The 20,392-nt window shown below is 34.5% G+C and overlaps 4 protein-coding genes across 5 annotated transcripts; 3 read left to right on the forward strand and 1 right to left on the reverse strand.

The window, feature by feature from the left end:
• Window positions 1-3,758: 3,758 nt before the first annotated feature.
• Window positions 3,759-4,903, forward strand: LOC104809001 (zinc finger Ran-binding domain-containing protein 2). Its single transcript, XM_010534874.1, has 4 exons — window positions 3,759-3,802; window positions 3,924-4,280; window positions 4,507-4,577; window positions 4,687-4,903. The coding sequence occupies exons 2-4, from the start codon at window positions 3,949-3,951 to the stop codon at window positions 4,695-4,697; spliced, it is 414 nt and encodes a 137-aa protein (XP_010533176.1). The 5' UTR covers window positions 3,759-3,802; window positions 3,924-3,948; the 3' UTR covers window positions 4,698-4,903.
• Window positions 4,904-7,380: 2,477 nt separating this feature from the next.
• Window positions 7,381-9,994, forward strand: LOC104809002 (zinc finger CCCH domain-containing protein 39-like). 2 transcript variants are annotated; one of them, XM_010534875.1, is made up of 4 exons: window positions 7,381-8,140; window positions 8,409-8,796; window positions 8,898-9,028; window positions 9,354-9,994. In XM_010534875.1, the coding sequence occupies exons 1-2, from the start codon at window positions 7,465-7,467 to the stop codon at window positions 8,666-8,668; spliced, it is 936 nt and encodes a 311-aa protein (XP_010533177.1). In that variant the 5' UTR covers window positions 7,381-7,464; the 3' UTR covers window positions 8,669-8,796; window positions 8,898-9,028; window positions 9,354-9,994. The 2 variants fall into 2 exon arrangements, with proteins under 2 accessions (XP_010533177.1, XP_010533178.1); XM_010534876.1 differs by having other exon boundaries at window positions 8,904-9,028.
• An 892-nt stretch (window positions 9,995-10,886) lies between these two features.
• LOC104809003 (early nodulin-93-like) lies at window positions 10,887-11,907 on the reverse strand. The gene is made up of 4 exons (XM_010534877.1): window positions 11,722-11,907; window positions 11,532-11,593; window positions 11,238-11,313; window positions 10,887-11,133 (listed from the first exon to the last, which is right to left on the reverse strand). The coding sequence occupies exons 1-4, from the start codon at window positions 11,813-11,815 to the stop codon at window positions 11,036-11,038; spliced, it is 330 nt and encodes a 109-aa protein (XP_010533179.1). The 5' UTR covers window positions 11,816-11,907; the 3' UTR covers window positions 10,887-11,035.
• A 3,347-nt stretch (window positions 11,908-15,254) lies between these two features.
• On the forward strand, window positions 15,255-19,208 carry LOC104809006 (protein arginine N-methyltransferase PRMT10). Its single transcript, XM_010534879.2, has 7 exons — window positions 15,255-15,507; window positions 15,968-16,160; window positions 16,387-16,492; window positions 16,671-16,860; window positions 18,079-18,264; window positions 18,699-18,782; window positions 18,869-19,208. Exons 1-7 carry the CDS (start codon window positions 15,304-15,306, stop codon window positions 19,043-19,045), a joined length of 1,140 nt encoding a protein of 379 aa, XP_010533181.1. The 5' UTR covers window positions 15,255-15,303; the 3' UTR covers window positions 19,046-19,208.
• The last annotated feature ends 1,184 nt before the right edge of the window (window positions 19,209-20,392 follow it).

The raw sequence follows: 20,392 nt of genomic DNA on the forward strand, positions 1-20,392 counted from the left end.
TTTAAATTGCAATCACTCGCAATCGCTACCAACAACAGTTTTTCTACCATTCAGTACCAATCGTTTAGAATCGCCAGCAAACGCATCGTAAACGCCCGCAATCGCTGCGATTACGATTCTACCAGTCAACACCATAATCTATGAAATACACCTTTAGGATGCGAAGAAGGCACAACGAGTAGAGTTTTTTTCTGTGCAATGGAGGGAATCACCACGACTCTTCGAATCTGCAGTCCCACGCGATAGCTTTCAAACCATATGAAAAAAACGAGTTTCCGATAATCTCCATGTAAAAATATTGATTTTTTAAAAATAAAAAAACACCGGACTTTCAAAAAGCATATAATATTTTTCTTATATATATGTGTGACATCCGTCTGATTTATAGCCACCAAAATGTTTATTTTCAAAGTTCAATCGTGACATTTCATATAAAACCGCATATATATTTCATTTTCATAATAAAAAATTATATACCCATTCTATATATAAAAAGGTTATATTAACGCACTTGAAAAAAAACCATTACTCTCAATACAAGCATCATACAAAAACCATCACCTCCAAATATGCTTGATGTAAATTGATGAGAATCAATATATATATAATAGAAACGAGTCATACTCGCATGATATTGAACTCCACTTCGTTAGTCATGTCAAATATTATCAATTCAATGTTGCTTGTGTCTCAAGAAACATATACAGAAAATGGTTGAAGATGCAACATCAAAATATTATTATTTTTTTATAAAAAAAAAAAGGAGAAACATATACAGAAAATCGTCGATGCATAATGCATTGCCGCGTCGTCTCGCCGCATTCCTCAAGAACATTCCCTCGTGTCCTCATAAAAAGCAGATCACATCGTTTTTAGATTTTTATTTTCTTGGTTGGCCATAACAATTTGGTCTAATTATACCACCTTACATTCATATCATCCATTGGTTTTATTCATTTTTTTATTCGGTTTAGTTCGATGGGGAAAAACCGGTGATACAAATATTTCAAGAAAATCGGTTTGTTTACCACCCAAAAACATTAAAATTAGAATTCAATTTTGAGCTTAGCATCCACAGCCAAAAAAGGTCTAATTCAATTTTAATTCGGCATGGATTCGATTCGAATGAAAATTTTCGGTTTGGTTTGATCAAACCGGTTCAGTTTGGGGAGAATGAACATAGACCATGCTCTAATTGGGAAACGCTGTGAGTGAATCTTGAAGTGATGCCATTTTTTGAATTATTGAACGAAAAGAATAATAAGACACATTAAGAGGGGAAGAAATAAGAATGTCTTCAAAAAAGCAAAATAATAAATAAAAAAAGAATAAATTCTAAATGAATTTCATATTTCTTTTTCACTTTAATATTGTCTGCGTAATTTTAACATTAGATCCTCACATGGCCCCCCAAAAGACAAATCATACCACAGCCTTCACCCGGGGGAGTCTCATCTGTGAGATTTTGGATAATGGCAAAATCCCATATCTTTTATTCCCTTTTTTTTCCACTCCTTATTCATAAAATTCTATTTTCATAATTATTTATTATGCATTTTAAAACCGTATGCATTGCATTTTGGGAATAGAAAGAACAAGACAAGAATATAATCATAATTAGTGTATGATTTTTTTCATAGAAGTGACATTTTAGTCCCTTATTAGTATTTATTACATAATTGATGGCATGATTACATAATTGATGACTGTGACTCAATTCTGACATCCCGGTTATCGATGATGACCGAGAATGATTACCGATATGAAAAAGATAGGGATAAAAAATGATTCCCGAAAACTTCTAAATAGGACGGATAAGGAATGAATAGAACATACCGAAATAAATAGGATTTGATTGTTGTTTAGATATGGTATTATAAAGTCAATAATTATAAAGTCAATAATAATTTAAGAGAATTGATTAAACTAATGGTATCAACAAAATTATCTATCTTTTCGGTTGTCTCTGAGATAATTCCAAAATTAAGTATGTTCACTTGAGAATAGCATCAGGAACGATGCGAGTGATGACAAAAACACGTTTAAAGATTTTGTGTTGATCGGCAGAAACAGTTTCAACCTCCATAACATTCATGAGATGTTACTGATACATCGATAGTCCAAGAGCACATATCGGCAACCGAGGAAGAGAAACTAGGATTTATGTGATTTTTTTCCCGGTTTTTTTTTTCTTTAAAATTCAGCATATCTTGTATTTTACATGAGAAGATAAATACATTTAGGATTTGCATTTTATAAGAATATTTGTCTAATTTTAATTATAACGTTGTACCAATAATATTTTGCAAACAACTTACAGGTCCACAATATTCCACGTAATTAATTTCATTTACATCGACGGGGGAATTTGAGATTTAGAGTCGCAATGTGAGAAAAAATCCAACAGACGATTCAATGATTAGGGCTTTTGCAATGTAGAACGCAGTCCAAGCAAAGCATTTTTTTACCAAGTATGAAATTGTATTATACAAGATCAATGTGACATCTCGGTTATTGATGAGGGCAATGAACGATCGCCACTACAAAATGATACAGAAAAGGGGTGGTTCTTGACATGCTTTCAGATAGGAGGGATATGGAAATGAATCGAACGCATCGAAATGAGAAGAGATAATTATGTAGGTATAAGATTATACGGTCGATAATATTTAGAATTGATTGAACTACTCATATTAACAAGATATATCTACCTTTTCGGTTACTTATCCGAGAAAACTTCAAAATTAAGAGCGTTCGTTTGGGAGTAGTTTTAGGATGAGTGATATCCTGAAAAATACTTCTCGGTAAATATGCGAATGAATACAAAATACAGTGAAAGGTCATGTGTTGATCGATAGGGACAAATTTCAACATCTATAGCGTTCGTGAAGCGTCACATTCACTACATAAAACACCGTCAAAGTGAATGGTGTCCACTATTTAAACATCTTCACCAAATCAAGGGTTTCAACCATAAGCGCCGTAGGTTTATACGAAACACTAGTTTAATTTCTTGTTGGATATTTTAGACAAACAATAACTCATTTATGCATGATAACGTATGTTAAAGATTATGAATGGTTATCTATGATGGATTTTCCACTTAAATGTACACAATTCTTCATGTGATAGAAGTTATAGGTGGTTTTGTATAAAATATCATCAACTTTCATGAAAAGTTATATAATTCTTCATCGAACCCTTTGAAATTTAGTTCAAAAAGAATGGATTCGGCTCATCAACTTTGACTTCCAAGCTATCAAATTGAATATCTCTACGTGATTCGTTACTAATTTCATATTTAAATATTGACAAAATCCTCAACTAGATATGTATATTGTGTTTTTGCATCAAACTGTGGGAAGAAACGGTTCAATGCACAAACCCTAGTGAGTCACCAACTCAAATAATGTCTCCCCCTCAAAGCACCTTGCTTCGAAAATGGCCATGGGGGGCAAGAGAGAATAATACCCTTCATCGTGTCCCCCTTTTCCTCGCAATAATGCAAACGGGAATCCGCTTAAAGAAGAAGGTTATTCTCGTAATTTCGCGCCCACCGATGTTTTACGGCACTTTCTCCTTCCCATGAAACACAGTTTCAATTTCCTTTTTAATTTATCAATTTCTCTTTTACTTTATCTCCAAGAAACCCAAGAAAGTCGATGGGAATGGGCATCTCAAAATGGTTATATAAAGCCTTATTCCTAAAACCACCAAAGCTCACCACTTGCTTCTACGTTTCATTTGTTCTCTCTTGTTCTTGTTCTTTTAACCTTCTCCTCTTCTTCTTCTTCTAATTCGGGTAAGATTTCTTCTTTACAATCCATCTAAAATCCGACCCATTTCTCTTACTTCCTTGTCAAGCAACGAGATTTTCGGGCAGTTCTGCTCTCTAAGCCTCTAGCGCCGTTGAACGTTTTCAGGCAATACATATATAAAGACAGAAGGATGAGCTGGACAGGAGGAGACTGGCTGTGTGCGGCGTGTCAACACGCCAACTTCAAGAAAAGAGAGATATGTCAGAAATGCGGGTACCCGAAATTCGGGGGTCCCGATGTATCGACATACTTGTACAACAGGACTGAAACCTTGGCCGGAGATTGGTATTGCTCGGCCTTAAACTGCGGTAGCCATAACTACGCGAGCCGAACAAGCTGTTATCGTTGTGGAATGCTCAAAACAGATTACACGGAATATTATGGAGCTCAAATGGTTGCTTATGGAAATGAAGCAGGGGCGTATCCTCCCGGTTGGAAATCGGGCGACTGGATTTGTTCTAGGTACATATTATTTCGAGATTAATCAAACCGTCCATTCCCTTTTTGAATGAAGGAACATTTTCGGCTGAGAATCAGTTCTATGATCACAAAGTGCCTATTACAAGATTTTCTAATCAAGATTATGGCAACAAAGTTTTAAATAATCTATTGAATTCTTCAAATGACAATGTGTAAATCCCTAGTAGAAATTTTATAGAACTAACCTCGAAGAAATTTTGATGGACAGGGTCGGGTGCGGAGTTCATAATTATGCTAGTAGGGCGGAATGCTTCAAATGCAAGACGCCGAGGGATTACGGTGAGGACAAATCTCGGAATTCATCATCCTCGCATGAGCTATACATATATTTCGACGTATGATTTGATATGAGACGTTGGATTGACATTCATTTCATATTTTGTTCTAGGCGGTGCCTAATTGACGAGACTGTAATCAACAAATATGGGAAAGAACCGGACGAAAACGATCTGTAATTTTACGACCAAATATGAACAAAGGGAATGAGAAAATCACGTTTGGTTCGTCACGGGAATCCTTCTTGATCTTCTTGCTGTTCCCCCTTTTGTTTTTCAAGAAACATCGCCATGTAACAGCGGCAACAAGGGTCGCCACATTCCAACGTGCATGGCTTCTTACGTTGACAATTTAGGTTAAGCACGTAAAAAAAAAAAGAAGCTATTCACATTATACGTAACCACCACATTATGTATATATAGGAGAAAAAGGAAGCAAGAAATTAGCTTTGCTATGACGCAAAATCACATTAGAAATATATATATATATTTTGGACATTAGAAATATATTGTATCTTGAAAAACATATTACGATATATATCGTATCATGAAAATCTTATCAAATATAGAAAATATATATTTAAAAATATTTATGAATATTCGATGTTACCTTTATATTTTTTTAATCTAATTTGAGACTGTCATTTATTTATATATTATTAGGTTATGAATAAAATATCACAGCATTCGGTATAAGGGCAATTTGTCGAGGTCAATGAATGTGAATCATGTAATGTATGTATACATGAACATTATAAGAATGAGAACCTGGAGAATGGCAAACATGAAAATAAAAAAAGAAAGATGGTTGACAAAATAAAGTATATATTAAGTTGTAAACATTTTTATATATGAAAAGGGTCGAGAGTATACTATCTTCGTATAATTTCAAGATTTTAGTTAATAAATTTCCATTTGTGGAAACCACGACAAGTGAATTTGCCTTTTGGCTTTGGGTGGTCCATCGAATCTCAAGCTATGATTTCAAAATGAAAAAATCCAAGAAAACGGAATATATTTATTACCAATCATCTAATTGTTGTTGTCTTGATGGAAAACTTGGGAAAATAGATATATGTGATAATGATAGTTACTTTGGTTACTTGTTACACCACCATTGGATTCAATTACCCTTTTTTTTCCCCGATTTCTATACATACTATTTTTTTTTTTTAAGTTTTGGGTTAATACGATTTTATATTTTATAAAAAAGACATAATAAATAAATAAATAAATACGAACAATATGTTAAGCCCTTTGGACCAATTCAATCGTGTTTCGTGTAGTGTAAAGTTCATCTAAAAGAATTTCGAGAGACAAAAAGAGTTTATGAGAGATAATACTAAGGAAGGACCATTATAAATAATAATAGAGGTGAGAACCTGATGCCTCTTTTATGATGCCATGCTGTCCATAAGCCATAAGCTTTCTAACTTTTCATTTTTATCGAGTATTTGGCAGTGGCATGTATGTATGTATGTATGTATGTATGCCACCTCGCATTTTTCAAGTTCTCCCCTCAATGTTTTGGAATTTCTAATTTTGCCCCCTAACTATTGATTGTGTCTGTTCAATACTCATATTTCCTATCCTTTGGAAAGCTATAACGACAATTTCAAATATCGAATAATTTTTTTTTAGGAAACATTATTTGTGACATCTCGAGATAGATGAGGTTGGAAAGTGATCGTCTGTATAAGTGGTATAACGACCGAGGCCGCTACGAATTGTCGAAACTGCCCTCACACAGCAACCCGAGACCTTTCAGCGTGTTTTGTCCTCACTCGCACGCATACCGAGACACTTCCCAGTAGGTCACCCATCCTGAAATTGCTCCAGAGTCAGCACGTTTAACTTTGGAGTTCTCTCGGGATAGTCAACCAAAAAGGTAGGTGCACCTTGTTGCTATGAGTAGCTCAACTAATTCTTTTATGTTATCTTAGACCGTATAGTCCCATACCTATACAACCCTCGGATCTCTCTCATTCCGATGTGTTCGATTCATCCCTGTACCCCCTACCCAGAAGTTCGTCAGGAGCCGCCCCTTGTCCGTGCCTCTGCACCGGCGATCACTCCCCGCCCTCCTACGGTACTCTGGGTTGTCACAAGTGGTATAGATAATGAGCAGTTTCCCCAAATAATTTGTTTACGTAGAATAAAAATGTTTAGTTTACATGACAATAATTAATCAGTTCACACAATATTAAAAAATCTAACATATTTTATATTAAGTATGGATGATATTGAAAAATATTACAAGATAAAAAATTGTTTGAATATAAAAGACCAATCATAGGAAAAAAAAAATTAACATTTAGCTAGATATAAGAAGCTGAACTTTTGTTTATTTTATTTTAAACATGTTTGAATATAAAAGATGAATCATAGGGGGGAAAACGTTGGAATATAAAAAATCAATCACAGGAAAAAAATTGACATTTGTTTATTTTTTTACCTTTAGATAGATATAAAATATGGATGTTTATTATTATTTTTTTTGGTATGAATGTTTATTTATTTTAGACATGCTTGAATATAAAAGATCAATTATTAGGAAAATGTTTGAATATAAAAAAAATGAAGTTTATTTATTTCAAAAACTAAAAAAGGTAGAAAATGACCATTTTAAAAAATATTGAAATAGAATCGAATTAAAAAAAATAAATCGAATTAAACGGACTCGAATATAACCACGGATTAATTATGATTTTTAAAAACTAAATTATGAGATCTAAAAAATAATCGAACTCAACCAAAATAACCTCCCTTATTACCATTACTAGTGAAGAGAGGAGGAATACAGAAAAGAAAAGGGTCATTTTCTGAACAATTAGGTTTCAGGGTTCCTAAACCCGCCGCAAGAAAACACACTTCTCCATTTTTACCGGCAAATGAATTCAAGAACGACGGCGATGGCGATGGCGCCGCCGGCGAACAAAGGCACTGCGAACATCTTCTACAAGACGAGAATGTGCGCCAGATTCAGACTCGGCGCCTGTAGAAATGGAGAAGGCTGCAACTTCGCTCATGGAATCGAGGACCTGAGACAACCTCCGTCGAATTGGCAAGAACTTGTCGGAGCGACAGCGATCGAAGAACGTGATCGCGATCGAGAGCGACACACTTTGTCTGTTGTTGTCGGCGACACGAATTCTTGGGATGAGGATCAAAAGATCATCCAGAGAATGAAGCTTTGTAGGAGTTTTTGTTGTGGAGAGGAGTGCCCATATGGAGATAGATGCAATTTTCTTCATGAGGATTTGGCTAAGTATAGGGACGATTCGTCCAAGTTGAGGGAGAGCTCTGCGATTAGCATAAGCATTGGTAATGGCGGTTCTGATGCATTAGTGGGCAATGTGTGTTCTTCTGCTAGTCAAATTGAAGCCCTCATCCATGGTGGACCAATGCTGATACCAGTTCCGCCTCCCGTTCCATCGAGCAACGCAAATTCGAATTCAAATTCGAATTCGAAGACTGTGTATTGGAAGACGAGATTGTGTATGAAGTTTGAGATGACGGGTCACTGCCCTTTTGGTGATAAATGTCACTTTGCTCATGGTCAAGCAGGTGGGTTTTTGCTGTTTGATCATAACTTGGTTTTGGTCTCCAATTGTCAAGTCTCTTTGGTAACCTGTGTTGTTCTCTGTCTCATTGATTGAATCTCTAGCTATGAGTCTTGTGGTATGATCTTGTTTTCCTCGGTATTAGTGTCGAATCTCGTTTTATGTATCACTCAGTAGTGATATGTGGATATTGAGAATGATATTGTCTAATCTATAAAGGAGATTTTTCGGGTTTGTTTGTTTAAGTAACATCTGCTGTTATGGATTCACAGAGCTTCATACCACGGTCGGAAGGGTGGAAGGCGAAGTTAGGTATGCGAGTAAACTACATACAATGACGGGTAACAATGCATTGGCAGCGAAAGCAACTGCACAAGTGACAGCAGCTTCTTCTTCCAGCCCGAACGAAGAAGCTCGGAGGAAGAAGTGCCTGTTCAAGTGGAGCAATCCCAAGAAAATTAACCGAATCTATGCTGATTGGATCGACGACCTTCCCGTGGGTCAAACTCCAACGAAACCTGTCGAGAACTGATCCCGTCACATCGGTCCGTAGCTCTCTCAAAGATCTTATTTCATGTTCTTTTGCCATTGTCTTTGAACCTGATGGATAATGGTTTGGAAGTCTCCCTCAGAGTGCACATCGAATTTTTGATGAACAAGGTAATTACTACAGTTTTGTTATTCGTTTTGATCAAATGAAGAGCCGAAATTCTTTGATTTAGTAAGCTATCTTTAAGATTTATCTCACTCTCTCTGCTTAGTTGTAGTTGTTGTTGTTGCTGCAATGTGAAACTCCGCCGTAAACCAATCTGAGCGCAAGCCTGAGAGATACGAAAACGTGAAGAGGAAACTATCGTCTCATGGTTTCTCGTACGGTCCTACATGATCACGGGTAGGTTTTGCTAATTTGATATCAGTTCTTTTACAAGCGAAAACAGAAACTGAGAAACCCTAATCGAGTTATACATTGTATAACATACCTCGGCTATTTCCCGAGGATCTGAGGGTTTGGGAATGTATCTTTGAGCTTCTGCTTTCTCATTTGCGTCTACGCATGCCAACTGGACGGTAACCTGTATAACATTCCGGTTAACGAAAATAGAAGACTGACGGAATGAGTTGTCGGCTAAAGGATGAAACGGACAGGCGAAAGCCAGAGATCTGTCTGAACAACATGATCCAAAGATTGACACAGTAGAATCATCTACTCTTTGCAGGAACTCCATGCTACTGCGTCGCATTGTGGAATCGGATTCAGAATAACGGGTACATCGTAGAAATGCCGAACCATCATCCCCGATAGAGCAACATAATATAGCAATGACAGTACAGATTGAATCAAGTATATGTCCACTATATGGCCCTGCATACCAGAGAGAAGAAAGCATCCCAAGAGGATAATGTCACAAAAGCCGGTTTTCAAGGTTGGCGTCGCAACTGTAATGAATAGCAGTAATATCCTTTTGTCCCCATGCAGACAACAACAACAATCCGACCATCATGCTTGCCAATTGGGTGATGACACAACCACAAAGGGTACCATTCTGGACAATGCATGTCAAAATGAGTCTAGTTCACCGATCAACCCATATTTTACCGATTTGGGCTCAAAAAAATTCGAACCCGAAAAAAACGGTCTTTAGAACCAGTCCGTCATGAGTCGGAAAATTTTTGTTTTATTTCAAAAGGATATTTTTTTTATTTTTTTATTTGGGTCGCGAGGTAAAGCGATGTGGAACGAGTTAAGATTTTTCTGACTCGTTGATGATTATGACGCTCTATAAATGGCTGTGTACGGTACATGACTATTGGGATTAGTTGTGACCCTTTGATATAACGTCTATACTTCTATGGAATAGAATTCTCTCATTACGTGACGGATATACGAGAGAAAATATGTCGAAACAAGAGATTTACCAAATTCTTCGAGAGGGTATTTGGATCCTGAAATTGTGTTTCCAATTCTCGTAATCGGATTTCAATCACTGAACGAAGAAGGATATTATGCGATTTCAACCGAGGTTGTAAACGATCACGATTCGGGTAAGTTTTTTTGGACCGATCTTTGTCGAGTTGGCCCATTTTACATCCTAGATTCATCACAGAGTTGGACGAATCACAAATTTTTGGCTTCTTTTTTTTTTGGATAATCGGGCGTCGTGGGCCGAGCCTTAGAATAATCCAATGGTCGGGAACAAAACATGTGATTGTAGTTATACTCCCTTCCCCAACTTTAACCTCGAACTTGGCCCGTTTCCCAACTTTACGTTCTCTTTTCACCGGTTAAGTTAACCAAGTTGGTTAAATTTTTGGCTTCCTATGATATCTATTGAAGAGAAGCTGCCATTCTGCAGCAACAGAGAGACGTTCGCCATTTGCAGGAAAATTACAAATCAAACCGTCAAAAAAGTGATATACTTAAATTCATTGACCCACTAAAAAAACATATGATATTTTATGTTTCGATTTTTATATTCGCATTCAATAATTAATTTAAAACATTTGAAGTCTGTTCTAATAAAATTTGATGGATATAGCTTGAATCTTGTTTTATTATTTCAATTTTTGATCGCTATTTCATTGATAAAATTTTCTGATTCCCAAAATATTTTTAGTTGTGATTATAAAATGCCTTATTAGAGAAAGAAAGTTGAAACACAAAAAAGAAAAGTAATTTTTTCCCCAGAAAATATTATAGCAAACATTTATCATTCTTTTACTATTTGATTTGTAATTTTAACATATATCACTTCGAGATTAAAACCCACTGGATTCTATTGTCATTCATTACACGATCTTACGATTATGAATTATCTTAATTGCATCTTAAGATAGTAATTAATTATAGATTAAGACATACAATTAAAAGCAAAACCCATCATTAGCAAGATTACAAAGTTTAGAAGTGATCCATTTCTTGGACTTGCTTGAACGAGTTCTTCCTTGCCGTCTTCAGCACTGTCTTGTCCGCGACAATGAAATATGCTGCTCCCGCAGCTGCAAAAATAATTATTGAATGTTAATAATTATCGAAATTGGTTTTAAGTTAATCGGTTCTGGTTTAGAAAAAACAAATCCGGTTATTTTCGGTTTGAGTGTACCGGTTGAGATGATGAGAGCCTGGGCAGTGTGATTGAGATTAGCTCTTGCCCATGGTAGCATCCTCACACTAGCCATCTGCATTTTATAATATCTCACTTTAATCTTATTTTAAACAATAACGAAATTTTAAATTTAGTTTTATACCGAACCGGTTGGTTATTTATGAGAAATCTATTATTATTATTACTACTACTACTACTACTATTATTATTATTATAACAATAATAACAATATTAGCATTTGAAAATGCAAAAAAAAAAAACTTTAAAACAAAAAAAGAAAAAGAAACTTACGGTAGGAACAGCAGCGGCAAAGCCGGCCACAATGGCTGCCTTTGCTCCAGCGAGAACTCCCTCTGCTCGGACCAAACACATAATAAAAATAAATACATAAAATCGTAATATATATATATATATAAATATATATATATGTATACACAGATAATTAATTATATATTACATAGGGAGGAAAAAAAACAAGAACCTTGAGCACAACGTTTAGCGATGGCGAGGTTATGGTCAAGAGCAGCCACGGTGTTCCTCTCCAAAGGGGATTGAGCAGACACATTTTTCTCCATTTTTTGTTTTCTTTAATTCGGAAGAAAATATATTATAATTTTATAATTATCGGAAATCTTTCGGATTGCGGATGGTGGTGGTGCTGCTGCTGTTGTTGCTCGTGAGAGGTTGCATTTATAGGGAAATGGAAACAGATAAAAAGGGAGTGAAGAGTTGATGGTTTTGCTTTGAAATTCTAACGTCAGAGTCGCTTGTTTCACTCCTGCCTTTTTTTATTTCCTATTTTACCCCTCTGTTTATTTATGCCATTTCCTAGTTGAAAAAGCTTGGACGTTTAAACTTGTTATTTATTTATTTAATTGAGGTTTTTAATGTATCTTTTATAAAAAATTTATATTATATTTGATATATTATTTTTTGAGGATGTGGTTTTAAATAGATATTTAGAAGTAATTAAGAGTTTTTGGATATTTTTTAAATTAAAAGACTTATTTGAATCTTTTTGAAAAAATGACGGTTTTTTCGAGGGTTTTCTTATAACATATAAAAATGTTCTAATCAAATTCAATATAGAAATTGATTTGGTGTAAGTTTTATGATAAAATAAATAAATATAAAAAGAATGAGACAGATAGACGGGAGAGACACGAAATAAGATAAACGTATAAAAGAATGAGAAAGATTCGAAAGTTATATAATATGATTAACGATAATTTAATAAAATTGATTGAGTTATTTCTATCAATAAAATATATCTACATTTTCGATTCATTATTTTCGATCAATTTGTGAATGAGGACAAAACATCGATAAACTGAATATAAAAATGATGTTACGATATATACATATATTCTCTATGAATGTTTCAATTCATGCATGATCAAAACGTGGAAAAACTAGTTAAATTAAGAGCGACTGTTTTATAAACATTTTCAGCCCCAACTACAACCAATTGTTTGTATTATATTTGTTATTACTTATTAGTGATAAAGACTACAACAATTATGGGAGTTTCACAAGTTCAAGGAAATCTAGAAATAAATATTCACAATACGAATAATAGTCATTAATTTCCTACCAAGAAAAACGGTCATCACTTTTGTCCCCTTAGCCTTTTATTTAATTTGTTAAGACATTTCATTAGGCTTATAGAAGCCCCATTTAAATTAAAAAAAAACCTTGTATATCTACCAAATTATACCAATTACTTTTGTTAATGGTACCTTATATAAATTACTTATTAATATAAAATATATTATGTTCAAAAGATTAAAAAAAATACCCCAATATATTATTAATGGTGGATCTGTCTCTAATTATAGTTTCAACATAAATTACTTATAAATGATTCATAGTTAATATTAATGGTATTTTACATAAAATTACTTACAAATAATTCATAATTTTCAAACGTGTAGAAAATGTTTTCTGCTCCCAAAAACCTTAAGATTGGATTGAAAAGATTCTTTAGTATTTTTAATTTTCTCATAAAATTACATTTCGAATTTAACTAAAATAGAAAAAAAATACTTGCAATATATTGAAGTGAACATAGTTTTAAAAGGGCAAGTTGGTAATATCAGGACAAAATCAACGGGCCTTGAGATCTGTCCAAAATCTCGTTCACTTTTTTCACGAACTTAACCACTCACCCGAAAACCATGAAATTTTGTGCGATTCCCCGTTTTATATTTTAATTAAATTACATAAATTACATTTTTTTTAAAAATAAATCGGAAAGAAAATAAAATCAGAGTGGGTCGGTGTAAATCCAGTGTCTCGGTGCAAAGGTTTTGTCTCCCAAAACCATGGGTGCATCAGCGTCCCTCTCTCAGATCCTGACACGTGTCGGCTTCGACAGTGTAGATTCGTGTGTTAGTTTACCAAGATCTAGAAATGTAGATTAATCCCGATACAATTAACCAAATAATTTCCCGATTATCCAATAACATATATTTATTTTGTATATAGATAGGCTTTCCATTAAAGTTGTTTCTAAGGGAATTTTAATTTTTTATTATTATATCTAAATAAATCAAATTCTGTTTTTTTTTTGTTAATTTGAAAATTAAATTTTTTTGGTAAAAAAAATCAAGATTTTGTATTGGCTGTTAAATCACCATGTTTATTACAAAAACAAAAAATGGAAACATGGTGCCTTAAATACAAAGGGAGAGAAGAAAGAAACACCATACAAACCCTAACCAACTAAACCAAACCAAAATCAATTAAACCAATATTTAACCATAATCATATATTCTAATAAACTTAGATGGCAAAACATGACTTTTTCCGTCCATGTAAAAAGGTGATTTTTGTTAAGAAATATATGTATGGAAGGTTTGTTCAAGGGTAAAAAAATAAGTTTTTTTTTTATTATTATGACTGTTTCGAGTTGCAGACTTGGAATTATGATGTAAACTTGTAATGTGATTAAAAATATACTGAAAGATAATTATTAGTCAATTAGATACAAAAATGCATTTTTTTTTATTCGATTAAAGATTAAAACAGCTATATTATATATATTTTTATATAGATGGCGACATAATTTATTGTTATAAAATTATATTTAATAATATGTTTCATATAGACTATATTTGAATATCTTTCTATCAAATTTTGTAATTTTTTTTAACTATTTAATACAAAATATCAATTTATTTTTCAGTATGTGAAATAAAAATTATAATCATTTAGTTTTTATATCAATTTAGAAATTCATTTTAAAATCTTTCAAGTTTAGATTCGTTTTTACATGTAAAATATTTAGTTTTTTTAAATGCGATATTTTTGTTGTAAAAAATATAAGAAATGAAACATGAAGTAAATTGTTTAATTATTAAGATAGTGGTGTATTAATAGAAAACTAAAATAAATTTATATGAATTAATTTTACACATGAGAATAAGAAGAGTGACATAGTAGTGAAGTTAAAAAAAATCTTAAAACATTGTTACATATAATGGTTCAATCATTATATTTTTATGTAACTGGAAACTCATTGTTTTATAACAAGTAAAAATAAAAATAGCACTATCTAATTTGTAGCATTTGTGTTACGGTTACCGTTTTGGGAATTTTCGAGACCTTTGAGATTTCTTTTCGGATTGCAAAATTTTATTCAATCAATTTACTCGCAAATATATGAATATATCATAAAATTATTCAAGTTTTGGATAATACATGGACCGGACCGATCTCCAAAACCGGAATAAACCTAGATCATAATTTTCTTAGCCATATGAAACAAGATTTAGTCATTCATATTAGCATTTAAACAAATACATAAATATAATTATTTAACTAATTATAAAAACTGTTCATTGTTTTCAAGTATTTGTGCTTTTACTTATACATGAAGTATACCACGGAAGAGAGCCTACGAACCGGTCTCCCTAACCCGACCGGAATAAACCAAACAGTGGCTTTCGAAATTCCAAGTGATGACGTGGCATGCGGAAGCCAAAACCCCAAACCCCGCCGCTTCTAAAGCCATTTTTGCCCTAATATTCACACACACCTCCCTCTCTCCATCTGAGGCAACATGAGGACCTCCGACCACGACGGCGCCATGGCCAGACGCGGAGGAGGAGGATCCTCGGCGGCGGTGGACAAGGACGTCGATTTCGCTCAATACTTCTGCACCTATGGGTTTCTCTACCACCAGAAGGACATGCTCTCCGATCGAGTTCGCATGGACGCATACTACAACGCCGTCTTCGAGAACAAGCATCACTTCTCCGGCAAGGTAAAGTTCACAGTATTCTTACATATACATGTTTTGTGTATGTTTTGTATTTGTGTGTATATAGGTGAAGTTCAAAATGCTTGTACATAAATGTGCCCGTGTGTTTATACATGGGTTTGGGTGTGTCTATGTATGTAATGTGTTGGTTTCGGGTTTTACTTGTTATACTACCGAATTAGTAGCTGCTACTAGAGAAGATTAGGATGTGTAAGCTTGTTTTGGGTGAATGTAACAAATCGATTTCCATTTTGTTGAAGCTCAATGATCAGTGAGTGATTCGAGTTTTACCGTTAATACATTTTGTGTATCATTATTTGCTTGGGGACTATTCAGATTAAGCAAATTGGCCGACCCTAGGCGTTTACCCATATGTTTTTGCTTTTGGCCTAGCTTATGCATGCGTATCGAATTGTTCCTTGGTGATGTTTTGACTGACTTGTCGTGTATGTTTGCGTTGAAGACTGTCTTGGATGTGGGGACAGGGAGTGGAATTCTTGCGATTTGGTCGGCCCAAGCTGGAGCAAGGAAGGTTTATGCTGTCGAAGCGACTAAGATGGCTGATCATGCTCGTGCCCTTGTCAAAGCCAACAATCTTGACCACGTTGTGGAAGTTATAGAAGGATCAATGGAGGATATTACATTGCCAGAGAAAGGTTAGTGCAGGGCATTCGGTTTCTTGTTTTATTTCCTTTGCAAACGAGAATGAAAATGTATTTCATGCTTACATGGAAATGCCATTTTTATTGGTTGTAACTTGGGATATTTAGCAGCTTAGTTAAGCTTGATGTGCTCTGTGTAAGAGTCTTACAATTAGTTGTAAGATTAGCACTTTGATTTTGGGTTTCACACTGATGTCTCTGTAATCAATTCGATGTGCAGTTGATGTGATTATCTCGGAGTGGATGGGATACTTCCTTCTGCGAGAGTCCATGTTTGATTCCGTGATCTGTGCTCGTGACCGGTGGCTCAAGCCAACAGGTGTCATGTAAGTGCTTTGGTGCATTTACTCTTTTAGCTATTTTCTTAACGTCTTCATTGCACAATGCACACAATATTCTGAATATCCTTATTCCTCGACTTTATGCTTGCGTGTTCTGCAGCGATAAAAATATGATGTTGTCTCCTTGGCTGTTAAATACAATCTTGCTGTTTGAATTCAACAGGTATCCTAGTCATGCCCGCATGTGGTTGGCACCGATTGTATCTGCGCAGGCAGATCGTAAAAAGTGTGATTATGATGCAGAGATGGATGATTGGCATAACTTTTCGGATGAGATCAAGAACTACTATGGTGTTGATATGAGTGTACTAACAAAACACTACTCTCATGAGCAAGAAAAGTATTACTTACAGGTATGTTCGACTATTTTTGGTGCTGCGATTGATTAAGTACTTTGTAATAAGTTGCCTGAAGTGACAAAAATAATACTCTAAAGACTTCTAAGGACTATGTTTTCGTCTGAAATGTATTACTCAACGAGCTGTAACTTCAGGAGATGCAGCGTTATAGTCTTAGTTTAAAAAAGCGCGCCTGGGGCGCGCCTAGGCGCTGGAGGCGCTGTTGCGCCAGAAAAATCGCATCTGTACCCAAAGGCGAGGCGATTTGCAGGAGGCGGCCAGAGGCGCGCCTCCGGCGTGCATCGGCCGGAGGCGGAGGCGTGCGCCTCCTGCTATTCAGGCGATAGAAAAAGAACAACAACAAAAATAGAAGAAAAACAAAGAACTGGTCACTCTCTCTCTTGTTACACGAATGGTTCGTGAACTTTCTCAAGGTTCAGAGATAGATAGAGAATAGAGAGAGACAGAGGAAACGTGAAGAACTAGAAGACAAGATAGAAAAATATAAAAAAAAAATGAGAGAGATGGACAGAGAAGAAGATTAGTGGGAGACAATTTGTTTGATTGTCTCTGACAAATGATAAGATGGATACCTAATATTTCTTATACATTAATAATATTATATGAGATATATTAAATATTTTCAATCTATTTATTTTTATCTATATTATTATTATTATATTATCAATTATTAATTATAGATTGATAAAATTAATTATAATTAAAATTTATAATAGTTAATAATTTTAAATGTATATTCTTACAAATTATATAAAACTAAATTTATAAAAAGTTTAAAAATAAAATTCAAACAATATTATTGTTATTTGTTAATAATATTTATCTACCATTCTATTTTTAAATTTTATTTATGTTATTATAAATTTAGATTATATTTATATATATAAATGTATATTATACTAACTAAACTATATAATCTATGTTTATATAGTATATATATATATATTGTTATAAAAAATAGAAGCGCCTCAAATACATGAGGCGTGCGCCTTCGCCTCGCGCCTCGCGCCTCGTGATTTTGGACCTTTAGCGCCTCGGTACGCCTCGCGCTTTTTTCAACCAAGGTTATAGTTCGTTGTAGTAAAACGTCTAAACCATCCCTATTATCTTTGCGTTATTATAAATTATCTTGTATGCTTTGCGGTTTGATGAAATTACTTAGAACCTTGCACTGATATAACATGTTGAATATCCTTTTTGTTCTTCTCACAGACAGCTATCTGGAATAACCTGAGTCCACAACAACTGATTGGGACCCCTACCATTGTTAAGGAAATAGACTGTTTGACAGCTACGGTTAGTGATATTGCCGAAGTCAGGTCGAACGTCCTGTCAACCGTTAGCGTTCAGAATACGAGGCTCTGCGGCTTTGGTGGTTGGTTCGATGTTCATTTTCGGGTAAGACTTTCACGGTAACTTTTGAAACGATATCCTCACACCTGTAAAATCTCATGAAAACTAGGGGTTCAGTTCAGGAATTTAGTTCCGAACCGAAATCGAACTGAACCGAATATAATTTGGTATAATTTTTGTAGAACAGAGTAAACAGTTCCTCAACCAAACTCGATAAATACCGAGCCGAACCAAACCCGAGAAGTACCGAACCGAAACCTGAATAATGTACCCTTATGTAAGAATGTATGTGTGAATATCAAGCTTCGGATCTTGTTTGGTGTTCACATAACAAAAAAAGTTCTGACCCGAAAAGATTAACATTCAGTTCTAGTTTGGTACAATTTTACCGAACCGAACCCGACAAATACCAAACCGAAACCCGAAAAGCCATCTCGAACAAAAGTCTAATGGTTGATCTCGTCACTTTGAGAATGTAGGGAAGGAAGGAGGATCCAGCATTGCGAGAAGTCGAGTTAACCACAGCTCCTAGCGATGATTATTGCACTCACTGGGGACAACAGGTGTGATACACGATTGATTCAGTTTCAACTTTCAATTACATTTGCGGTATGGGATGAGTTTCAATTCCGATCCCCGTTTTTCGCAGGTTTTTGTCTTGAATCCGACAGTTAACGTTGGGGAAGGCGATGGTCTGAGTGTATCGTTGATAATGACACGCTCAAAGGAAAATCATCGGTTAATGGAGGTAGAGCTCGGCTGCGAAATTAAACCGCCTTCTGGGAACCAGGTTTCATCCTTCAGGAAGAAGTACTTCATAGAGTGATTTCAGTCGCATAATCAAATATTCAGTCACAAGTTCTTTACCAAAAGGGGTTATGATTCTGCAACTTTGTCTTCTGTCTGTATTTTGTTTTGTGTTTCTGCAACTGTAACAAAAGAGAGAATTTCAGAGTACTTTTTATTTCTGTCCAAATTCTATTTTTGTCGATTTTATATATAATTTGCTTTCAACAATTTATAAGCCCGATAATAAGCTTTTTGGAGCTTATAAAAATCTATCATGACCTTTTTTAAAAAAAAAAAAAAATTTAACAGTGCACCATGATATATTGAGCTATTTATATTAATATAATTTCCGAAACATTTATATTATATCATAACATAAAGATTTCACTCACATTAAGAAAGTAAAGAAATTATAAAATACCATTGATTTGTATCTTAAAGAGTAACAAACAAAATCTATCGTATACGTGCACATGATTGGCTCGGCATCTCTTCAGCAATAATCGTCGAATTATTAAGAGTTTCGAAATTGTTATTGTATTGTGAAGCTAGAAGCGGCTAGGCACATACATGCAAAACGTAATTACACCTAAGTTATTACTTTAAATTCATTAAAATTCCAGACCAATATGTATACACATGTACAAATTCTGAAAACTTTCTTGGTGAGATTGCCGTCTATGTGTTAATGCCACGAGTGTACCTGCAAGTCACGGAGATTCTATTTGAATGGATTGCATCATGTCTCTGTAATTAAGGGTTTGATAGAATCCTTTCGATTGCACATCTTTTTTTTTTTTTTTTTTTTTTGGGGGAAGTTTGACCGAAGGAAATCAGAAGATGATACCCAATTTTGATATGCCCCCATAACTTTGATTTCTTAATAAAATTTATAAGATTTTTGATAAAATCGTTACATGTCCCACAATAAAATTATGTTTTTTTATATAGTAAAATTAAGTTTGCCCCTAATTACGAATTTTTTCTAGGTCCGCTACTAGGAAGAAGAAGGGGTAAGAAGATTGTCGTCGACGAATTTTGATATAGAAGAGTTTGCCAAAATACAGAGGTTAGCTTCACAAAAAACAAAATACAGAAGTTAGGGCAAACTAGTGTGTTATAACAAGTTTGCATAAATGTGTTATCGTGTTGCATCTTTGAGTGCGTGAGACCGGTTTAGAACGGTTTGGTCCGGTTTGTTGTAATAGTTTGATTTCTGTCTGTAAGGGGTTGATTTGCGTTTCTCTAAAATGAAAGTTTCACCATTTCCATCTGGCATATAATGTGTTAGAGTGTGAGATCAATACTGTAAACATTCCAATTATATATATTCTTTTCTTAGAATGTTATCATTTGATATTTAGAAAACGATACCAATCGATAG

Source organism: Tarenaya hassleriana, unplaced genomic scaffold (assembly GCF_000463585.1).
Source record: "Tarenaya hassleriana unplaced genomic scaffold, ASM46358v1 Cleome15, whole genome shotgun sequence".
NCBI classification, from domain to species: domain Eukaryota; kingdom Viridiplantae; phylum Streptophyta; class Magnoliopsida; order Brassicales; family Cleomaceae; genus Tarenaya; species Tarenaya hassleriana.